At 45.2% G+C, this 21,117-nt stretch overlaps 1 protein-coding gene across 14 annotated transcripts in view; it reads right to left on the bottom strand.

Moving 5' to 3' along the window:
- Positions 1-2,927: 2,927 nt before the first annotated feature.
- The window catches only part of PARD3 (par-3 family cell polarity regulator), a 637,508-nt gene continuing 619,318 nt past the window's right edge, over positions 2,928-21,117 (bottom strand). For all 14 annotated transcript variants that reach the window (XM_079913062.1, XM_079913076.1, XM_079913072.1 and 11 more), the window contains 2 exons: positions 12,123-12,250; positions 2,928-4,969 (listed from right to left, as the gene is read on the bottom strand). In XM_079913062.1, coding sequence (XP_079769188.1) covers positions 4,573-4,969; positions 12,123-12,250 — 525 coding nt within the window. In that variant the 3' untranslated portion in view covers positions 2,928-4,572. The remainder of the gene's footprint in view (positions 4,970-12,122; positions 12,251-21,117) is intronic.

Here is a 21,117-nt window from a genome sequence, read left to right as displayed (position 1 = left end):
TGACTCAGCAGTTAGTTGAGCAATTCAAAAGAGCGCTTTTTTTCACACATTTAATTGATCCTGTGAGGAAATAAATGTTAAGGATGAAAGAGGAGTAAGTGTTCAGCTTCACAGTGGGACGCCTTGGTCCTTGTTTCTTGCACTTTTCTCCCTGGTCCGGAATGAAATAGACACATCTAGGGAGTGACAGGCCAGCGCACCGATAACTCGCTTTAAAAAATAAAAAATGAGGAGATAAAAACTGATCGTTGAAATTTAAACTCAGAAAGGAAAAAAAAAAAAAAAAACTCACGAGGAAACGCAATTACTCTCTTTAGCAAAGACATTTGATCTTATCTGACTCATAATAGAATCCTTCATAAAAATCAAATTCTCCACTACAGGGTTTAATCTAAAAAAACTAAATTTATGGACAAAGGGCACCCATCGATTTTTCCGTTGCTGAATATGAAAGCTGAGGGAAAAGGAAAAGGAGGCAGAGGAAGATGCATGCTGACCGGGAAGATGATGAATTTTGGAGGGAACAACCCGTCTAACGGGAAAATAAGCTCCTTCTGTGCGGAAGGCGATGATAAGCCCACCTTTTCTCTATGAAATCTGAAGTAAAATATGTTTCTTGTTCAAAAAAAAAAAAAAAGCTTATGCTCAGAATTACAACCTTCATCCTCCTTGCATTAAAAAAAAAAGTCAATTTAATTCAACCAGCTTTGTGATCTAATCATTACTCAGAGCTGAAGATGGTTTTTCCATTAAAGTCTCTCCATCATTCTCACTTTCTGACCTGTGAACATTCTTATTAGCTGCCTTATTAAGATGATATCCTGTCTCTGAAGTAAGAAAAGATTACCTCCTTGCCTGACATGTCATTGTCAGAGTAATCATTGTTAAAAAAAAAAGAAGAAAAGAACTGATTGTTAAATAGACATTTAGATGTACAGCACACCATGTCGTACAAGGACATCCACGATGGGACAAGCGTGATGGAACCTCAGTCACTTCCTCTGCCAGGACCAGCAAACAGAGCCAGAAACAAATTACTATCTGCTTAAGCTCAGGTTGGTATCAACTGGAGGTAAGACTTGGGTTTTAAGAATGAAATAAGGGACACATGAAAATAACCAGCTAAATATAGAATTACATATGCATTTCACATCTGCTGCATGTGCCTGTCATGTGTATAGACGAACAACGTCTACTCCCTAATGAAAACAATCGGAGAAGGGGAGCAGCCCAGGAGATGAGTGCCCTTTTGGGGTGAGTGATGTGGACAGAGAAGCCTCCGGACCCCTGGTCTCTTCTTCCCTCTGGCCTCGTGTTCAGACTCATGGTGGCAGATCATGACAAAGCCCACTGCCGCCTAAGTGGTGGTCAGCAATCTTTGCTTATTTTCTGCCCTTTTTCAAAAAGGGTTTGCAACAAAACCAATGGCCCCCGCTCGATGAAACAAAATTCATTTGGTTTACCGTCTCGGAGTTGATAGATTTGACTTCCTTAGCAGAAAACCTGAGGAGCCCGGGTCCATCTCTCCTTCCTTTTAGTGAGATACCTGGGATCCGCTCACCTCTGAGCTGCCTTTGGTCTAACTGACTCCAGGGAAAGGAGGTGGGTGTGGTGCTTGAGTTACACAGACTATTGCTACATTATATAATGTTGTTTTATAATGTATAGTTACATATACATATTTATAAGACTATCTGTAGTCCTAATGGCCTAAGAGAGGCGATAACAGGGGGACCACGTTTTCTGAGGGACAGTTGAGTGGCTGCACCCCCATCCTTAGCTGTGTGAGGGCCTTGGGGTTGCCACCTGCACCCTTTCCTGACTTGAGACTTCTCCCTGCGGACACACGCTCCCTCTGGTCCTTGTGAGATGTGCTGGAGCAGAGGCCAGTTCATTTAGACAAGATTGCTTCATCGGGCATATTCTCACTTCTGTGCTGACCCACATCTATTTCTCCACCTCTTCTCTGTGTGGCTCAAACTGTCAGTTTTAATCAACAAATCCTCTGTGATCGAGGCTCCCACAACATCCAGTACTGTCTCTCTTCTCACTGTCAGTTGAGATAAATAACCTGTGAGTTTTGGCATTTGCAGCGGGCCTCCTGGTCAGTGAGAAAATTAACAAATCTGTCCATCTTCGCTTTTCTCCTTTCCCACACCTTGTAGGCATATAAGAACCAAAGACGTGTTATCTCCCTGGCTTGCTATACACCTCTCGTTGCTAATCTTGAGGTGACAGAGTTTGGATTTAGTGGCAGGATAAGGGTTGCTATGGCAACCAGCTGATGCTCGGCCCTCCCTGGGAGGGCATTTTGGACAGGTCTTTGCAAAGCCTGCCCTTTGGGTGGGGACCACGACCATAATGGTGCACAAGACCCACCCAGGGATCTAGTGCCCTTTGTGCCTTCAAAGCACCATACAAATATGAATGAGTGTCCCTCTGGAAGAAGGAGCAAAGCCTCATTGTGTAATCTGGGAAGTAAGAACCAGGCTAGTTTGGAAGTCAGCTTGAATTTGGACTTCTCTCTGGGATCGAGGTACACACGGTCAGGACTCAAGCAGAACATTCGCCTTGCTGAAATGGTCCATAGTGCAAAGGGCAACAACGGAAATATTACATCGCTCTCTGTATAATTATTCTTTTATTTATTCTAGTGTATCGGTTCCTCCCATTCCGAATTTCCCGGCTACTCCGGGCAGCCTGGGCCTTCCAGTGGACTCATTAATTAGGTCCTTCTCTCTTTCCTGTCCCCTCTCTCCTCAGGTGTTCAAATAAACAATCAATCACCCACTTCCGTGTCTGCACAGACAGAGATGAGGAAACTTTCAACTTTCTCTAAATATGGAAAAAAAAATTACATCTGTTGGTAGACTAAAAAAACCCAGCTAGGAGAGTTTTCACAGGAATACTACAGACACACAGAGAACAGGAAGAAATATGCCTTTTATTAGAAGTCTCATATGTACAGGGAAAGCTGTTTCTCACAGCACAGGGGAGGCTGTGAGGAAGAGCAACTGTCGTCGGAGGTCACCATGCTTACACTGGTCACATTTCAACACCGCTATGTTCCGTGAACAAACAGAACCATTACACAGAAATGCGAAAGAGACGTAGGTACGGGGATGAACCCCTCACATATTTTCTAAAAAGAAGTGGACACAAAAATACAATGTGCCGGTAAAAATAAAAAATAGAAAATAGGCGTATCGGTACATGTCTTTTTTTTTCTTTTTTGTTAACACACAGTATGCTGAAATTTCATCTCAAGCTTTTCTCACATCGGGATTTGCAGGCACTTTAGCAATCCAGCCACGGTTTACAACAGCCACGGTTCAGACCAACAAATGAGAAGACGGGAACACGGGAGTAACCCAGGTCCTCGTGACCCGCACGTACATGAACGTATTGACACCAGGGCAATCTTCTGTTCTCCCTGTTTGGGGACACCAGAATGTTCTGTGGCATGTGGAACAGCCTTTCTTCTTATTTACCTTTTCTATTTCATGGCAGAATTATCTTGAAACCTGGATGACATCCCCAGGCAGAGAGACAGCAGGTGGATGAACAGACAACCGTCCATTGCGACCGACTTTAAAAACCGGAGAAAGCAGGTGAGGTTCTGGAATCCCGAAGTGAGTGTCCGACTGATCTCTGCTCCATGCTAGGCCCTTCCTGCCAACTCATCAAACAGAAACTAATTTACAAAGAATGGCTGGGATGTACTGGGCCAGACGCTCATCCTGGGAGAATTCTTTCTTTCCTTACCTACCACCCACCGTGTCATGACACACACTGGGCCGGCGGGTGGGCGGCCCCCTGCCCCACCAGGGCTGACGCCTGTCTCCCCTGTTCCCCACGCAGAGCCATGACTCAACACACATGTGAGGGGCAGGACTGAGAGCAAGGGTATTTATACACACAGACAGAATAATCACTTTATTGGTAACACTGAGTTATAAGGCAGTTACAAAAGGACCCCCCCCGATAAACAGACGGTGTTGGAATATGGCTTAGCTCCTTTTAGATGAAGGAACTTTCTTGTCGCAAGGGGCTGAGAGAGAAAAGGGAGACCATACTGGTTACAAAGGATTAAAAATGACTGTGCCGGGAAGTACCACGGAGTCCCAATTTCTGGTGTGTGTCACCCACTTTCATCCACCAGAGACGGAGATGTCACCTCACCTAAGAAACTTAAAGGGAAAAAAGAGGGTCCAGCGTCACCCTTGACTTCAGGGTAATCTGTTGCCACAAGCTGTAGGGGGCGGTAACACGAAGCCACGACGTCTCCCGGGCTGGGCCAGATTCCCAGTACCTGAGAGATGCAGAGCGTACGATGCCTCGAACAGGTGATTGTCAGATGGCGGGAAGTCCTTCCATGAAACAGACACTTGGGACACAGTGGCAAAGACATTAAGGCCTTCCATCGAATAGCCCACACTGCTTAAAGGCACTAATACCAGCAACAGAAATATTCCATACTACCACCGAGGTTTCAAAAAAACTCCCAAAATACAAGTCTTCATAGGAAAATGTCCTTTATTGCATGACACGAAGAGTCTGTTCTTCTCCTTCTCAGGAATAGAAGGGTCTCCCTTTCTCAGGAGTCTGGAGTCTGTTCAGCCTGGCGACCTGAGAAGGGGAGGGGGGGACGTCCTGCCGGAAGGGCCCCTTGGGGGGGATGTGACTGGGGTCCTGGACTTTTTTATATGAGTCATAGTTGTTGAGCCCCTCGGGGGGAGGGGGCTGCTTCTTCATCTGCTGCTCTTTCCGCCTCTGCTCCTGGCGGAGGAGCTCCTGGGTCTCCAGCATGACCCTGGCGTTGAAGCCGTGCCCGCCCAGGTAGCCGTTCCGGGAGCCTTGGTAGCTGGAATACCTGGGGTTCTCCTTGGCACTCTGGAAGCCTTCCCCAGGGGAATAGTTTTGCTCCCAAGAATCCTGGGAGACGGAGCTGGCGTTTTTCCTGCTTTGCCTAGAAAGCAAAGCCCAAAGGTGAGTGTGAGGGTTGGGAAAAGAGGAGGGAGAGAGATGGAAGGAAGGAGTGAGGGGGCAGGGCGGAGCCAAAATAGCGTTGCTATATCCCAACAAACATTACAAGAAGTCCCATACATACGAACCTTCAAGTTGTGTACTTTCAATCATGCGAACGTGCGTTCGCATGTCCAATCACGGAAAGTTACTTCACGTGTCTGGCGTACATTGTCATGTGCGTGCATCCTCCACAAATGTTTGCGCTTTTGTGTACTTTACTGTACAGTACTGGGTAGAGTACAGTAGTACAGTACCTTCATTTCAGGCCCAGGATGTCCGGAAGCAAGCGGAAAAGCAGCAGTGATGTAGCTGGTACTACTGTACTTTTCAAGCACTGTACTGTAAGATTAAACGTGTTTTCTTTATTTTGGGGGTTGGTTTGTTTTTTTTTATGTATTATTTGTGTGGAAAGTATTATAAAACGATTACAGTACAGTACTATCTAGCTGACTGTGTGAGCTGGGTACCTAGGGTAACTTTGTCGGACTTACGAACACGCTCTCGGAACGGAACTTGTTCGAATGTAGGGGACTTCACTGTATTTGGTTCCAGTCACGTGCCAGACACTGTGACAGGGGCGGGAGCATGAAAACATGACTGTCCCTGGCAAGTCCAAGTCTGAGACAAGTCTGCACCAACAATGGCTACACAGGAGAGACAGCTAACAGATTCCGCGGCTACTCAGATACAGGGTCCTCCTCCCGTGTCTGGGCGGGCTCTCTGTTCTGCTCAGGGTGACAGCGTCTCCCGCAGTTTAGACTCATTGGCAGAACGCTGTTAGGGGCGTTAGCGACTTGGCAGCTTCTACGCCAGCAATAATGTCTCGCTTTACAACATTACAATTCAATTCTGAACAAGCCAAACAAATATTTTACACGGCTACCACCATCATGCCAGAGACGCCAGCTAATATGAAGTACGTGTGACGGATTCCGATTTGAGTTCAGTTACGAAAGCTTTAAGTCTAGACTGCTTTAGGATTAAAAATGCAACAGGCGGTCCCTTAAAGCCCCGGCTTTTGAGTTGTATATGCCAGCAACTGACACCCTTCGGAATACAAGCTCGTCAAGATTGCAGAGCCTGGACGTGTGCGGAGGAAGCACTATTTTCCTGCCCACGGTATCCTTCCCCAAGCCCAGGGTAACTTCCTCAACTCATTTTCTGTCACCCCAGGATGGGGAAATGAATCAGAGTCCTATAGAAATTTCAGCTTCTTATCCCTTCTGCAATAAAGTTGCACATCATTTTCAGGAAACATGATCGTTTTGAAACATCTTTAATTTACTATCAAGTCTCTAGACGCTTTTATGAATTTACAATACGATTGGCTATGATAAAGTAAAACAATTTTGTGCCAGGAAGGAAGACATGCCCTAATTTTTTTGCCTTAAAAATGGAAGAGAAGGAGCGAGAATTGAGCCGTAAAACAAAAAAATATATTGCTCCATTTATCAATAAGAAAATCATTCTCATCAACACACACAACATGACAGAGTGTTCAGAAAGACTGGGAGAGGAAAAATAAGGTCTGTGCAGCACTGGGTCTCCCACAGGAATGAAGCCATTTGCATTCCTGAACATTCAGAAGTGCTGTCAATGTGGCTTGGGATAAAATCTGCCCATTTTCCATATGACCTAAAATGTAGTCAAGGGTATTTTCAATAAGGAAGATGAACCACTGTCCAGAATCCTCCCTGGATATGACTTGGATTAACTGAACAGTCTACAGTATATCCATCCTTTTAACGGGAATCGGGCCATGTGTACCGTCCGCCCAGGCAAGAATCCTTATATTTGATGGACTAGTTTATTTGCCTAAAGCACTGATTACCTTCACTTAAAGAGTCATAAATTAATCTGCTCAGAGCAATGAGTGATGGAGAGTGCCAGCATGAAACCAAGGGATTTGACATCAATCATGAAACTTTAATTAACAACAAACTTGTTACTGATGTTATAGCAACAACGTGGGATTCCCTCACAGGTTAGTTATCAGTTTAAGGATAACCGGAAATAGGCTTCTTCACCCTTGGTCCACGGGGATCCACTAGCCCTGTCCATCCCCGTCTCCAACTCCATGATGCCGGAGGCTTTGCTCCACGTAAGCACGTACCGGAAGTTGCATTTTGAATCAGTCCAGGAAAACAGAGTCTTTTTGTATTCAAACACACTGAGAATTCACTAACGGTTTGTTCAGGATGGAAATTATGACGATGTGGGAGAAAGAATTTCTTGAAGCTAAAATTTTCTTCAAATTAAGCAGTTTAGAGAGAAGGAAGAAAACCTCCCTGAGGTTCGAAGTAAGACACTTGAGGAAAGTACATACACACAGATATGTACACATGGATGCATGGACACACGTACACACACATACACACACACACACACACATGCTTCCTCAGAAAGGAAGCTAGCGTAGCAACAAGCTCTTGATTAAAGAAGAGGACAAGAAATGAGCAGGTTGTAGAGAAACACAAGAAAGCAGCAGACAGAGAGTCTCCTCCCCTGGAAGATGAGGCACGCAGGCGCGGAGCACAGTGTGAGAGAGGCTGGGCGTCCCGCGGACACAGATCCAGCCCTGGGTCTGCGCGTGTGGCTGTGTGAGCCTGGGAGGGTTATCCTCCCTGGGCCCAAGGTGCATCATCTGTGAAACAGGCATAATCTCTAATCTCATAGGGTTCTGGGGAGAAATAAATGAAATCACAGACGTAAAATGCTCACAAAAGTGTGGCATATAGTACATGGTTCACTATTGGGTGACTTTCAAGTGACTTTGTCTCCAATAATTAGGCTCTGGGTTTGGGAGGGCATCTTTCTGACCAAGGGAAAAAAATAAACAAAAAGTTCAGCTTTCTGTCTTTTGTCTGAAGGGTTGGTAGAGATCAGGGAGCAGAGAAAGGCACCAAAGACTATCTGGAGAACCCTCACTCGGGGAAGCAACTCACAAACACGTCCCAGAGTTAGAATCAGAAGCAAGCTTCCCACTGTCCCAGCTTTGCTCAAAGGCCACGAATAACCACAGGAGCAACAAAGCATCATTCCTTCCAATGAATGTCTTTACAGTCAACACGCAGGTTTGTTGGGTCCTGGAATGCGCTCACTGGAGACTCGTGAGTCGACCCAAAGCACGGACCCTGGTGTGGCAATAACTCCCTCTTAGTGATGATGCCTGAAGACCACTGTCATGTACAGGACACCCAGCAAAGCCCCAGCGCCTGAGGAAAGCCGTCAGTCACTGCGCTGAGGAGGACACGCAGGGATGAAGAAAGACAGACCACAGCTGACAAGGTGAGAGGCAGTCGAGACACGTAATAAACGGGCCTGTGGGGGAGACTGAGTCAGGGCGTGGAGACACAGCCGGGAAGCAAGGTGGATGAGCAAGAAGCCACCAATGGCAGGAGGAAAGATGCAGAGGAAAGGTAAAGAAAAGCATTCAACAAAGCATCTTGAGTATGTTTTTCTATCAGTGACTATGACCCAACATACTTTTCTACTAGATTTAGAGCTGCCTTTTGGATACGAAGGAACTAAGCTAGGCATTTTTAAAAGGATTTAAAAAGAGAAAGTAAAACAGAAAAAAGAAAACTAACTTAGGAATACAAAAATAAAAAAGAAATCCTCCTCTGATTGAGAATTAAGCGTGTGGCCACTCGTGTCCCCTTCCCCCGATCTCGTGTTACCACCTGGCCAGTGTTTCTTACTGACGTTTCACGGTGCAACCTGAATTCTGCCTATAGGTTTCCTTAATCACAGTGAGAATTTACAAACCCCTCTGGTGCGTATACATCCCTCTAATTCAAACCACCTCACCTAGTGCGCCTGATACAGTCTCGACCATTTGTTTCCTTTTATGCTCCACTTTGCAACTGAACCCTTTGTGTGTGCGTGAAATCGTTTTGGTATCAAATGCCGCAGCAACTTGCTCGGACCAAAGTCCACTAATTGTCCACATCCGAAGAGCTGAGGTCAAGTGTCTTTGAAGAATATCACATGTCAGAAACGGGGATTCGCCTCCAGCTCGTGCGGGTCACAGCCCCCCTCCGATCTCCAGCCTCTGGCTGAGTGAGGTTTCCTGCAAGGAACCAAGCTGTGTGCAAGGCCCTGCATTCCTAATTCCCTCACTCAGAGATGCACGTTGGGGAATTACAGTTGACCCTTGAACCGCATGGGTTTCGACTGCACGGATCCACTTGTACATGGATATTTTCCAAGAGTAAGTACCTCAGGACGACAGGGTCTGTGGTTGGTTGAACCCATGGACACAGAGGAGTCGTGGATGGAACCATGGATACGGAGGGCTGACAATAAGTTATATGCAAATTAACTCCCCAACTGTACTCTAAAAGAAGTGAATGTGATGTACAGGCCGACCAGCCCCACTCACCTAAACTCACACAGCTCTTTAATTTTAAGATTTCTACTTTTCTCCTATCCGCACAGAATAAAATGGCTAATAGTAAGGGAGTTATAAATGACCAGAGGGAAAGTTCTGGTTCTTTAGGGAAACACTAACTGACAGCAATAGTCCCAGCAGCGGCAAGCCGCTGGTCCATGGAATGCCAGGTGCCTCTGCCTGTGCTTCAGGGGGAGAGGAGGGAGAGAAGCACAGAGGACGGGAGAGCTGGAGAGGGTTAGGGGTGGAGATGGAGAGGGGGCGCCAGGATGAAAGGATCCGTTTGGAGAACTGAGCGACTTTGGAAGGTGAGCAGGAGTAATCTGGTGCACCTGCCTCTCTCTGGTCCTCTTCCCGAGGATGGGGCCCCAGAGTCTCTCCTCCCACCAGGCTCTCCCGCCCCTATCCCCCCTCCTTCCCTTCCCTAGTCCTGGCCATTTCCCATCTCACTTTCTTCTTACACACACTTTATGAGAGCTCTCCTCCATTTCTTACAAATAGTGTCAAACACAACTAAAGTATAAGAAGCCAAACATTTTGCCAATAAGATAAGATCACAGCCCCTGCGCGGACACCACCATCCGCGTGGGCGTGATGCACAATGGCCACTGCGTGGCTGGGACAGCAGGGCCACATCAGGCGTGTCAGGTCATCCCCATCATCACGCTCGTCTTTCTGACGGAAGGCAAGCTGACAGGCTGCAAGAAGGGAACTTACACAGCAGAAGCTTTTTGCGTAATCCTTGAAGTGTTGCCCATTTGATGCTCCGGGGTGATTCAGGTGGTGGCCTCCCCCCAAGTGCTAAGGGCAGCAGAGCACAGAGACCTTTATGTCCATATCTGCTCACGTTCCAAAAGTGAGCACCAAAGCCCTCGGTGGCAATGAGCATTACAAGATAGTGGTTTAGCGTCGGGGCTGGGCAGGGTGGGGTTTGAATTCTGGTGGAATTACATACTAGTGTGGGACCTTGAGGGGCGTACCTTAATTTCTCTGAGTTGTTTCCTTGTAAGACGTGCTCTCCAAGGTCTTGTCTAGACCTAAACTTCAATGACTCTTGCCTAGAGTGGGCTCAATAACTGTTAGTTATGCTCCCATGTAAAAGAAAGGATACTTCCGTACTCAAAGGAGACACAGCTTTACGGATTGAGAGAGGACAGCTGAGTGATCGAGTTCCCACACTAGGCAGTGCCCCTCCTGGTACAGAGCTGCACTCACACCATGTGGGCGTGGCTGACCCGGGTCAGTGCAGTGAAGTCCCCCGGGCCTGTTATGGTGGTTATTTAACATTAAAAGGACTCCCCTTTATTAGAATCAGGATCACTTTTATATCAGTCGGTCAACTTTGCCCCATCCCAGCACTCTTTTCCCCCAAATTCAAAATGGTCTACTTGATATAAACATGGTAAGTAGACCGTTTTCCACCCAACATGATTTTGTCACCTGGTTTTGAAATCGTGTTCCGTACAAACGCCTGTAAGAATTGTGATGATAGGCGTGACTTCTTTGGGGAAGTCTGGAAAGCTGAATGGTTTTAAACACTTTCATTATTTACAATACTTAGACTTGGAAAATGGCTATTTCAATGCCTTAGGGCGCCGTTACCTGAGGGCTCTCAGGCCTTTGGCAGAGAAGCCCTGGGGCAGAGGGGCCTCCACGTGGGGAGCCCGGCAGGGAAACCCTTCTGGCTCAGCCATCAGCTAGGCAAGTGGACATCCCGGGACTCTCCGAGGTTCAACACTGAGCAGAAGCAAGGATGGCAGGACGGCAAGAGAGGCAGGTTTGGGACCACTGATCCCCCTTAGATACGGTGCCTGGAGCATTTAGCCCCTATCCTTTTGGAGAAGTCTAGATTTACAAGATATCATTTATCCTAGTTACCCCTGAGCTGAGCAAAGTTCTCTTTCCATTTCTCAGTTGAGGAATCTGTCTCCAGCCCCACGGGAGGTCGCAGAACCAACACGGTAAGTCCCCTACATACGAACCTCCAAGTTGCGAAGATGTGAACCTGCATCTGGTTCCAGCAAGGAACCAGAACCTGTGCCGTCAACGACAGGCGTGAGGGACATGGCAGCTCGCCCTCCGTCTCCTATTGCTGACGATCCTTCAGCTCTACCGCCTCCCACCTCCTCTCCCTCCTCCAGTCCGTACCTCTTCTTGCCTGTTCACCCGATGCCAGCCCCTGGATGCCAGCTGCTGTACGACTGTACTTTTCAAGGTACTGTACTGTAAGATTAAAGATGTTTATTTTTTGTCTTTTAGGTATTATGTGTGTGAAAAGTATTCTAAACCTATTACAGTGCAGCACTGTGTAGCTGATTGTGTTAGTTGGGTACCTAGGCTAACTTTGTTGGTCTTATGAACAAATTGGACTTACAAACGTGCTCTCAGAACGGAACTCGTTCATACGTAGGGGACTTACTGTACCAGAACCCAGGTCTGACCCCTAAGACCAGTCCTCGTGGATCAAGCCACTTCAGGTCCAGTGAGGGAGCTGTCTGGTGAAGGTTTGGGCATCTCCTAAAACACCTCCCTCCGGGTCTCCCTGCCACGTGGTAAGGTGGGCTCTAAGTAAGCGATGATTCCCACTATCTACGTGCGGTTCTTCGTTATTGGAGAAAGTGCACTGGGGAGGAGGGATTTCCCAAGGGACAAGGACAGGGAGGATGGCGACACGCGGGGGGTGCGCGTGGGGTGCTCGTACCGGGGCAGGGAGCTGTACTGGCGCTGGGCCTGCTGGAAGCTCTCACGTTCTTCCTGCCGTTGCCGCTGCATCTGCACCTCCACCGACACCGAGTGCCGGCCGCTCTGCGCCGACGGTCTGGAGTTGGGCTGCAGGGGGAAAACGCAACACGAGTCACGAGAAAGGAATTACGAATATCACGGGACCTGTGACTGTTTCCATTCTCATAGACTGACTTAGAAACAATTTTCAACTTCCGTGAATTTCTTAAAAATCAAGTGCAATTTTCTCAGGAGGCATCTCATTGATCTCATGAGCCCCAAATACCCCATCATCCTAAATTTTAATTACGGCTTTAGAATGGTTTAAAATTGAGACGTCCACCTTTCTAGCCTGCCTAAGTGAGGTTTGGTAAATACTGACATTAGACACTAGTTTATATCCCTTGTATATACAGCAAATACAGGGGAGTAAGGCTGCTCAGAAATCTAGAAGCAATGCCAAAAAATATAAAAATTTGCTACAATAATTCACAACAGTGGGAAAGTCCAAGGGTACACACTTGGAAGTGGGCCATGCTGGTGAATCTTTTCGGTAGTTATGTATTTTACTCTAGCAGTAGGATACAATGTAGCTGATTCCCCTTTTATTAAAGGATGACAGCTAAATTTTGAACCAAAATTAGTTGAAACTAGGCAGTGTTCACCACGTACAGGTCCTCCAGTCCACGGATGGCAGCCACATGCGAACAGAAACACTTATCAGAAGAATGAATCTGCAAGCTAACAGCTACTGGAATTGGTTATGAAATAACACATTTTGCCTTAGTTATGAGGATATGGCATTTTTACCTAGGTTAATTATACGCTACAGAGAAATTTTCCATCCTCTGGCTAAATACTTTGGTCAGCAGGTCATCTGCTCATTGCTGCCACTGACCAAAACCAGATATTGGGTGATATATGATGCTGGGCCCCTGTGGATGCTTTAGCTTCTCACCGTCAGCGTTCAGCTCACCTTCGAGATCTGGCCTTTTGAAAGTAGCTCCACTCAAAACAGACAACGATGCCTCTAACTTTACAAAACAGCGGACAGTGGTTGATCCCAGCATCAATGGCAGTCACTCTTAAGTACTCCTTTTTAGTGCTCGCCGACCTCTGACCCCTTTGTGTTATGCAACACTGTGCGATAGGCTTATTCTGAATGAAGACTGTCTCTTATAAACAAGTTATGGATTTTCTTCTAGAGTTGAAAGCCAATGAGAGACCTGGGCTCAATAATCATTTTCTGAAATCATATGAGTCTCAGCCTTCGTTTGGAGCGTGTAAGATAACACGTGGGTTTGTTCCTTAAAGAGTGGCTCCTCTGGTTGGTTTTTGTGTGAAGAGAAAGAAAGCAATCTCTATTGTCCCCTTTCTGCCTAGCTAGCATAGCCCATTTGTTGGTAAGCAATGATGAGGCAATGTGCAGGACAAAATTTCAAAGCATATGTACATCATCAGCGAGCATATTAAAAATATCCCGATACAAAAATAATGGGCGAAGAGGTTAGGCTTTACAATACCCCGGTCTCTACGAGTGGATGTTTATAACCACACGCCTTGGAACAAATGTGTGTTTGGAGACCCACTCCACAACACCGTTCAAAGAAAACACATTGCCGAGTGAGCTCTGCTTATACAAACAGAGCATGAAGCAATTGTTCATCGACAACATTAAGCAGACAGACAGTTTCTTCCATGACCCTTGATGAGGCTGGCCCCGAAGAGCACTGAGCTGACCTATTATCGGTGGGGAGCCTGGGGAAGGGCCACTGGACGGGGAAAGTGAAGCAAGGAGATACGCCTTCGAAAAGAACCCCATTTTCCTTTCCTTTACAGCCCGTCTAAGCTACACACATGTGTCAAACAGTCTTGAAAGGCCTGGCATGCTGCTGCAGGATTTAGTAACCAGCTTTTCAAGCTCCCGCCGTTCTGTGACACGCTGCTTGTGGAGCTGTGAAAAGAAAATGCAAGGTCTTGTAGAAAGGTGTTTCTCCCAGAGGCCTGAAAATTTGATTCTGACGGAGGAAAAAAAAAAAAAAAAAAGTTGAAGGGCTTTTGCTTCCGCTACTGTGCGTTTTCTGATTTTCTGATACTGTTTATCAGTGGCACATCTGGTGGATCTGGATGAACCCCAGTAATGAAATTATCATGGGATCTGAAGACTTAGAATGAGGGAATGAGTTTGGAATCAGCAAACTGACATATTTCATTCTGTTTGCTCACTCTGATGAAATACAAACCTCAGCCTTACTATTAATATTTTACTCTCATTCTCTTTTCAGAGCATGCAAAAGAGTAGGTTATTAGAAAGAATCACTGGGACTTCCCTGGTGACGCAGTGGTTAAGAATCTGCCTGCCAGTGCAGGGTACACAGGTTCGATCCCTGGTCAGGGAAGAGCCCACATGGCGCGGAGCAACAAAGCCCGTGCGCCACAACTACTGAGCCTGTGCTCTAGAGCCCGCACACCTCGACGAAGAGTAGCCCCCGCTCGCTGCAACTAGAGAAAGCCAGAAAGCCCGGGTGCAGCAACGAAGCCACCACACAGCCAAAAAAAAGAAAAAAAAAGAAAAGAAAGAAAGAATCACCCTTAGTTTCAGGATGAAAGTTGACTGGGCTGCAGATTTCAAGGAAGATTGTGTGCATGACGCGTCCAGAGGAACAATGAGAGAAGGTCGTCCTGGCAAGTTTTCTACTTGGCCTGAATCAAAAATAACCTGATTCATGATTTCAATGAAGATCTCGTAAAAACGTAAATTGTGGGAACAGTCTTACCACCGACAGCCCCAACTTTAAGATACTGTGGTTTTGTGGTTCCCTACGGCAAAAATAGAAAAATGTATCTAGAGTCCAAAATCACAAAAATAAAGATAGAAATGAAGAAAGAGATCAGGTTTAACCCCAGAGAGAAGGGCATGTTTTCGGATAAAACAGCATCAGCAGCTACAACAACAAAGCAACATCTATACAGGGAAACACGCAGGGAACACATAATTGTAATGATTCCAGAGATTCGCCAGACAGCAAGGCAATAGCTCAGCTTTGAGAGTGCAAATCATAAATAACCCCGGCCTTGTTTGTGATGAAACTGGTGACAAGCAGCTACCTTTTAAGTAAAAAAATAGCCCAGGTTGCCAAGGCTATAATAATGACAGAGGTTATAAGACAGAAGGATATACATGATTATCTCTTACACAATACACCGGAGAACCACGATACGTGACTGTCTTCATGGCTTATGTTTAAAACCACAAGTGAAAATGATGCAGGTTGCTTTTGTAAATGAGCTGCAAAGTACTGGTCTTTATTGTGATTATGAAGAGATGCGATTTATATTATATAAAAAATTACATAAAGCTTCGAAAGCTGCGCAGTTTTGGTATCACTAACGTAGAACAAAATATTGAAAATATCTTCTGTACAGTGTTTCGCTAAATTAAGTCCTTACGCATTTCTCTCCATTAAATAAAAATCATCCTTATTTTTCCAAAATAAAAATAGACGATACAAAAAATAAAAATACAAAACCCAAACTGTTAATAGACTAAAGAAAGAACAAAAATAAATGTATACTGTACAAAGTTTCAGTACTAATTTGAACCAGGTGGTATTATAAGATTTTTAGAGCTTCGTATAAAAGTGTGTGTGTCTCTTATGAAATAAAATTCAGTAGTTTTATTAATATTTAATACTGCTTAAATAATCGAATTTTTCTTCACATAGATAAGAAAAAGAGCACGTATGCATATGTGTGTGTGCACGTGTACATAGTCACACATACACATATATGTAATAGTCTTATGAATGAGAATTTAGGGTGAGTTTTCTACTTAAATAATGAATAATAAAAAATTTCAAATTTTCACATATGTCCAGGGCATGTAGGGAAAACAAAAATAAAATACAAGAAGTTTCTGTGCTTTGGATGAAAACCTATGATGAAGATGATGATAATGATAAAACAAAGAACAATGATATCCCTTGAGATTTAAAGTCCTTATTTTAGTAATTCAAATGCACTGCAATCCTAGTATGAATTCCACATTCTGATAACAAATAGTCACTTAGTCGTGTTGAGAGTGTAAGTTGTTTACTCTGTTTAAAAGTGGCCATTGCTAATATTGGTAATGATTTTCTATAGAGAACTTACTGCCAACCTCTAATCCAAATAAAGTTAACTTTTGTCTCTAGATCCTGTCCTCCCTGCCCTCCCCTCTACCCATCACACACTGTACTTACACAGCTATCGATTGAACTCTGTGGGTTCTGAATGTTGAAAAGCTTAATTGCTACTAATGATGTGAGTAATGGTTGAAAAATTGCCACACATACCAATTTCCCTCATCAAGATTTTATAAATATGTGTTTTGGTCTTAACACACTATTTGTCTTCTTCTCATCTTTCCCAACCAGGGTTTGGATCTATTTTCCCATCTTAATCAGCAAGTAGGTTGAAAATAAAGGAGCAGCCCTCCAGTGTCCCTCACTGTTGGGTGGCAGGCAGGCTCATGCACTTCACCACCGGAGGGTTCTGTGGGTAGAACAGCCCATGGGTCATGGAGGCTTTGGCTTGGAGGGTGGGTCATGGGACTCCAAGAAAAGGGTCTATTCTGCAGCAGCACAGAGACACCCTTGCCATAACTAAAGGGCACCCCTTTGCTGCAAGAATGGTTTCCTCCAGGTGGATTTTCAAGAGAGGTGATTGCCACCCAATTTGAGCTGGAGTAACATTACACACAGCAAGCCTATCAACTAAGAAGATATTTCTTGAGTCCAGGCGTGGAGACCCATTAGGAAGAAATGACAGCAGATACCTCTGAAGTCTTAAAGAAAGGAAGACAGGGCTTCCCTGGTGGCGCAGTGGTTGAGAGTCCGCCTGCCGATGCAGGGGATACGGGTTCGTGCCCTGGTCCGGGAAGATCCCACATGCCACAGAGCGGCAGAGTCCGTGAGCCATGGCCGCTGAGCCTGCGCGTCCGGAGCCTGTGCTCCGCAACGGGAGAGGCCACAACAGTGAGAGGCCCGCGTACCGCACAAAAAAAAAAAGGAAGACAAAAAGAGAAGCATCATCTGCTCAAATTCCCCAGGTCCAGGGAAGGCAGTCTAGGGGTGCAGGATGGCTGTGCACTGTGACTGGCCCTCTTACTAAATCAGGCAAGAACCTAAATGGGAAAGGGGAGTTGTTAAAAGTCCAAGGCAGGAAAATGGAGAAAGGGACAGATTTTTTTTAATTTGTTTAAGGACAGACAGCTAGGAAGAAAGCTGGGGGGAGAACAGGATATTCATATCCTGGAGGATCAATTTTCTATCTGAAGGACTAAACTGCTTTCAGTCACTACCCACCCAGGATGGAAAGGATTTAGCAACACAGCTATTAAAAGCTCCATTATCCCATCCATCAACAGTCTCAGCCAGGAAGTCTGCTTGTGGGCAACACTCAGGTATCTGTAAAGTTTTAACAGCATACTGTGCTTAGGTCTGCAGCCTGCAATTTAATTCTTTTAAAAGCAACACTAAGTCCTGTCCATATCTGAGCTCTGTGATAATAACCCTAACGTCAGCTATTGTTCCATTATCTTAAGAAAGATTTACAGCAACTTGCCGCTTTATTTATGCTGCACCTGGCCCTGCTTTGGGGGAAGAAGTTGCTTTTTCTTCTTCTTTTACTCAGCTTGGGAGGGAATTCACTTCAGTTATGGAGCTAAGGAAATGTCCTGGGCCTCTGCTCATCGAAGGACCTTTGGTGCCACAAATCAGCTCCCTCAGGCCCAAACGTTATTTTGAACAAAAGCCCAGGAACAGGTGCGTACTGTTCTGCTAGAGTAGAGAGAACATTGTGAAAATGGATAAGTTGAAAAGGGCCCCTTGGAAGAATTTTCTGCAGCATCTCTCTCTGTATGTAAAGTCATTGGCCTGGATATTTTTCTAAATGATACATCTGACTGCACTTCATGTGTGGGCATTTCTGACAAGCGGGGCAATTTCAATTCATATGGTCTAAACTGTACACACAGCTTGAAGATGGGCTTGTGGTTCCTTAACACTAAAATGATTACAAATAATTCCAGTGGGTGAGATCATGGCCTCATCCTTTCCAAACACAGTGATCTTTCAAGGTCAGAATACATACGGGAAAAGAATCAAGATTCCAAGATATTCAAAGCTCATTTTGTAAAACAGATCATAAAAACTACAGGCTACGTTACATTTTGAACAACTGAGCAGCTCTTCATAAGGCAACAATGAGAATTTGTATGAAAATTAATACACTGAGTAGAATTACAGTCACTTTACACTCATTTACACGATCTGTAGAATGGAGAGTACACAGCAAGATCCCAATTGTTTGATAAATGAATGAATGAATAAATAAATAAATAAATAAATGGAGAAGGTCAACTTCTGACCCACAATTTAGGAAATTATTCCATTCCCAAGGTAATCAGCTTGTCATCCAAATAATTCCCCGCTCAGTCATTACAGGAAATGATCATACAAGCCAAGTTGTCCATCTGAAGTTGCTACGGCATTTTGATATGCAATAATTTGGCCTATGACCTTCAGTAGTTGAGTTTCCTAACGTACAAGACATTCTCAAACATTTTTTTCCCAACATGATTGCTCATATTAAGCAGATAACATAGAAACATGTGCCAACATATTCATGCCCCTCATTAAAAAAAACTTATAAAGAAACCTAATGGATACCAAATGGTTGCCACATCTCCTAGCGTAAAACTTCTAGAGCCAAGAAGGAGGAAATGCTCATTTAGCCTCCAACAAACCTGGAGATCTTGCATGTGGATAACTAACCAGAAATAATTCCAATTAATTTTAGTTCCCAAAGATAGAGCCCTCTGTTTCTCAAAGTTGTATATTTAAAATATTTTCCAACTTCAAAGAGGTGTTCTTTCAAGCTTTTTTGTGCCCAGCCACCCACAATCAATTTGGGTGTGGTTTCTCTGTGTTCAATAGTCCCTGCATCCCCTTCTCAAGACTGTAAAAGTACGCCTTTCCTTTGTATCAGCTCCACTGTGGGATCCTAAGGGCATTCTTTCTTTGTTTTCCAGAACCAAACACAATAACAGAACATAATCAACACTCAAGAAATTTGGTGAGTTAAATGACTAATTACGGACTAAGACATGCTGGTTGGATAATCCACATGCCCTGGTAAAGTAAAATGGCGTGACGCTGCCCCTCCTGGGCTGGACGAGGAGTGAAAAGCCCTTGGAGGGCCTGGGCTGCTAGAGTTAAGGGCTGTGAGAACCATATCCATATGCAGCGGCTGTTTATCCCTTCAGGTTGCCACTGGCCTCATTCTTCCTTTCAGCACCTTTGTGCAAATACACACAGTTAAGGATGTTTACCCCGCAACACAAAAGAAGCCTGCTTTAGGAGACCTAGCAGGACTAGGTGGAGTCATTGAGCCAAACAACAGAAGTAGATGAACATAATTCCATCCTGTCGCTACACAGGAATAACTCGGTTTACTGGATCATCTAGAAAAATAAACTAAATATTATTAATAGTGATATTGTTGCAGAGGACAGTTAGATTGTCACACGTATTCAATCCGTTGCACATGTTTCATAACCTCCCAAAGTCAGCTACGACTGATTTCCTGAGTTTTTCCTCCGGGATGCCGGTCTCATATTGCCTGTTCTAAGGTCCCATCTTCCTCACTTGAACCAAGGTGAGGTCCTTCAAACTGGGACGCCTTCTCCAATTTTTCCTTCTTCTCCTTTCACTTGCAACATGAACCTTCCACAAACTCCAACTTGATCACCAAACCCCAGATCAGAACCTTTCCTGGCTTTGTGTGGAGTGTACTGAGGCTGCTGGATTTTAGGACCAAAAAGAACTTCAGTGATGATCTAAACTCTGGAGCAATGCTTCCCAGAGCTGACCATCCTTCGACATGACGTGGAGGGCTTATTAAAATACAGATTCCTGGGCCCCACCCACAGAGGTTCAGATCCAGTAAGTCTGAGGCAGGGCCCAGGAACGTGCACGTGTGACAAGCTCCCAGGAGAAGCTGAAGGTGCTGGTCCGTGGACTACACTTGGAGAAGCTCCGACCCATGGCAGCAGCCTCTGTATTCAACCCAAGGAGCTCTGCTGACACCTGCTTTACTCAACACCCCCAGCTTCCTCTTAAATGTTCATTCTAACGAAAGGTTTAGTAACTGACAATCAGCTACTCTAGCCCCCTTGGTTTACAAATAAGAAAACTGAGGCCTGGAGAAAAAATTTAAAATTATTTTTTCTAACCTGGCTAGTGGGCCGGCATTCTGTCCCGATACCATTTTTGTTCAGACTTTCAGTCTAGCATTGAAAGCTCCTAGAACCTTCCCACCTTCATCTCTCCTTCCCTACAATCTAACCACACTCGGGTCCACGTCAGCCTTTTCTCACACCATTCTTTGTCTGCCCCTACTCTCCCAAATATCGAGTGTGATCATACACCCAACACGTTGAACTGAACTCGATACACGTTTTGGGCCCTAATCACTCCTCCACTTCAGGAACTCACATGCATGGACGGGACACCTTTGATCCCAACATCATCCAGATTTTCCTGGACTCCAAAAATACACTCTTTTGACCGCAGCCTCCTAAGCTTTATAATCCTAGACTGCTGGCACCCCCAGCTCCACTCCCAGCAGCCTGCCAGGCTACCAGAGCGGTACTGACCACCGGTTCATCCCTGAGGTGAATACTGTTCATCCCTGAGCTGTACTGCCCACCCTGCCCACAGGGGGCAGTGCTTCACCAGTACCCGCACCAGGCTTGCCTTCCTTGACTTTCTGCCATGTCTGTCTTGCCAATCCTCATCACAGAATTCAACTAAAAAATTATTTTTCTAAACAACAAGGTCCTACTGTATGGCTCAGGGAACTCTATTCAATATCCTGTGATAAACCATAACGGAAAAGAATATGAGAAAGAATATATAACTGAATTGCTTTGC

This window comes from Stenella coeruleoalba, assembly GCF_951394435.1.
Source record: "Stenella coeruleoalba genome assembly, chromosome: 2".
Lineage (NCBI taxonomy): Eukaryota > Metazoa > Chordata > Mammalia > Artiodactyla > Delphinidae > Stenella > Stenella coeruleoalba.
This window is presented reverse-complemented; position numbering and strand designations above follow the sequence as displayed.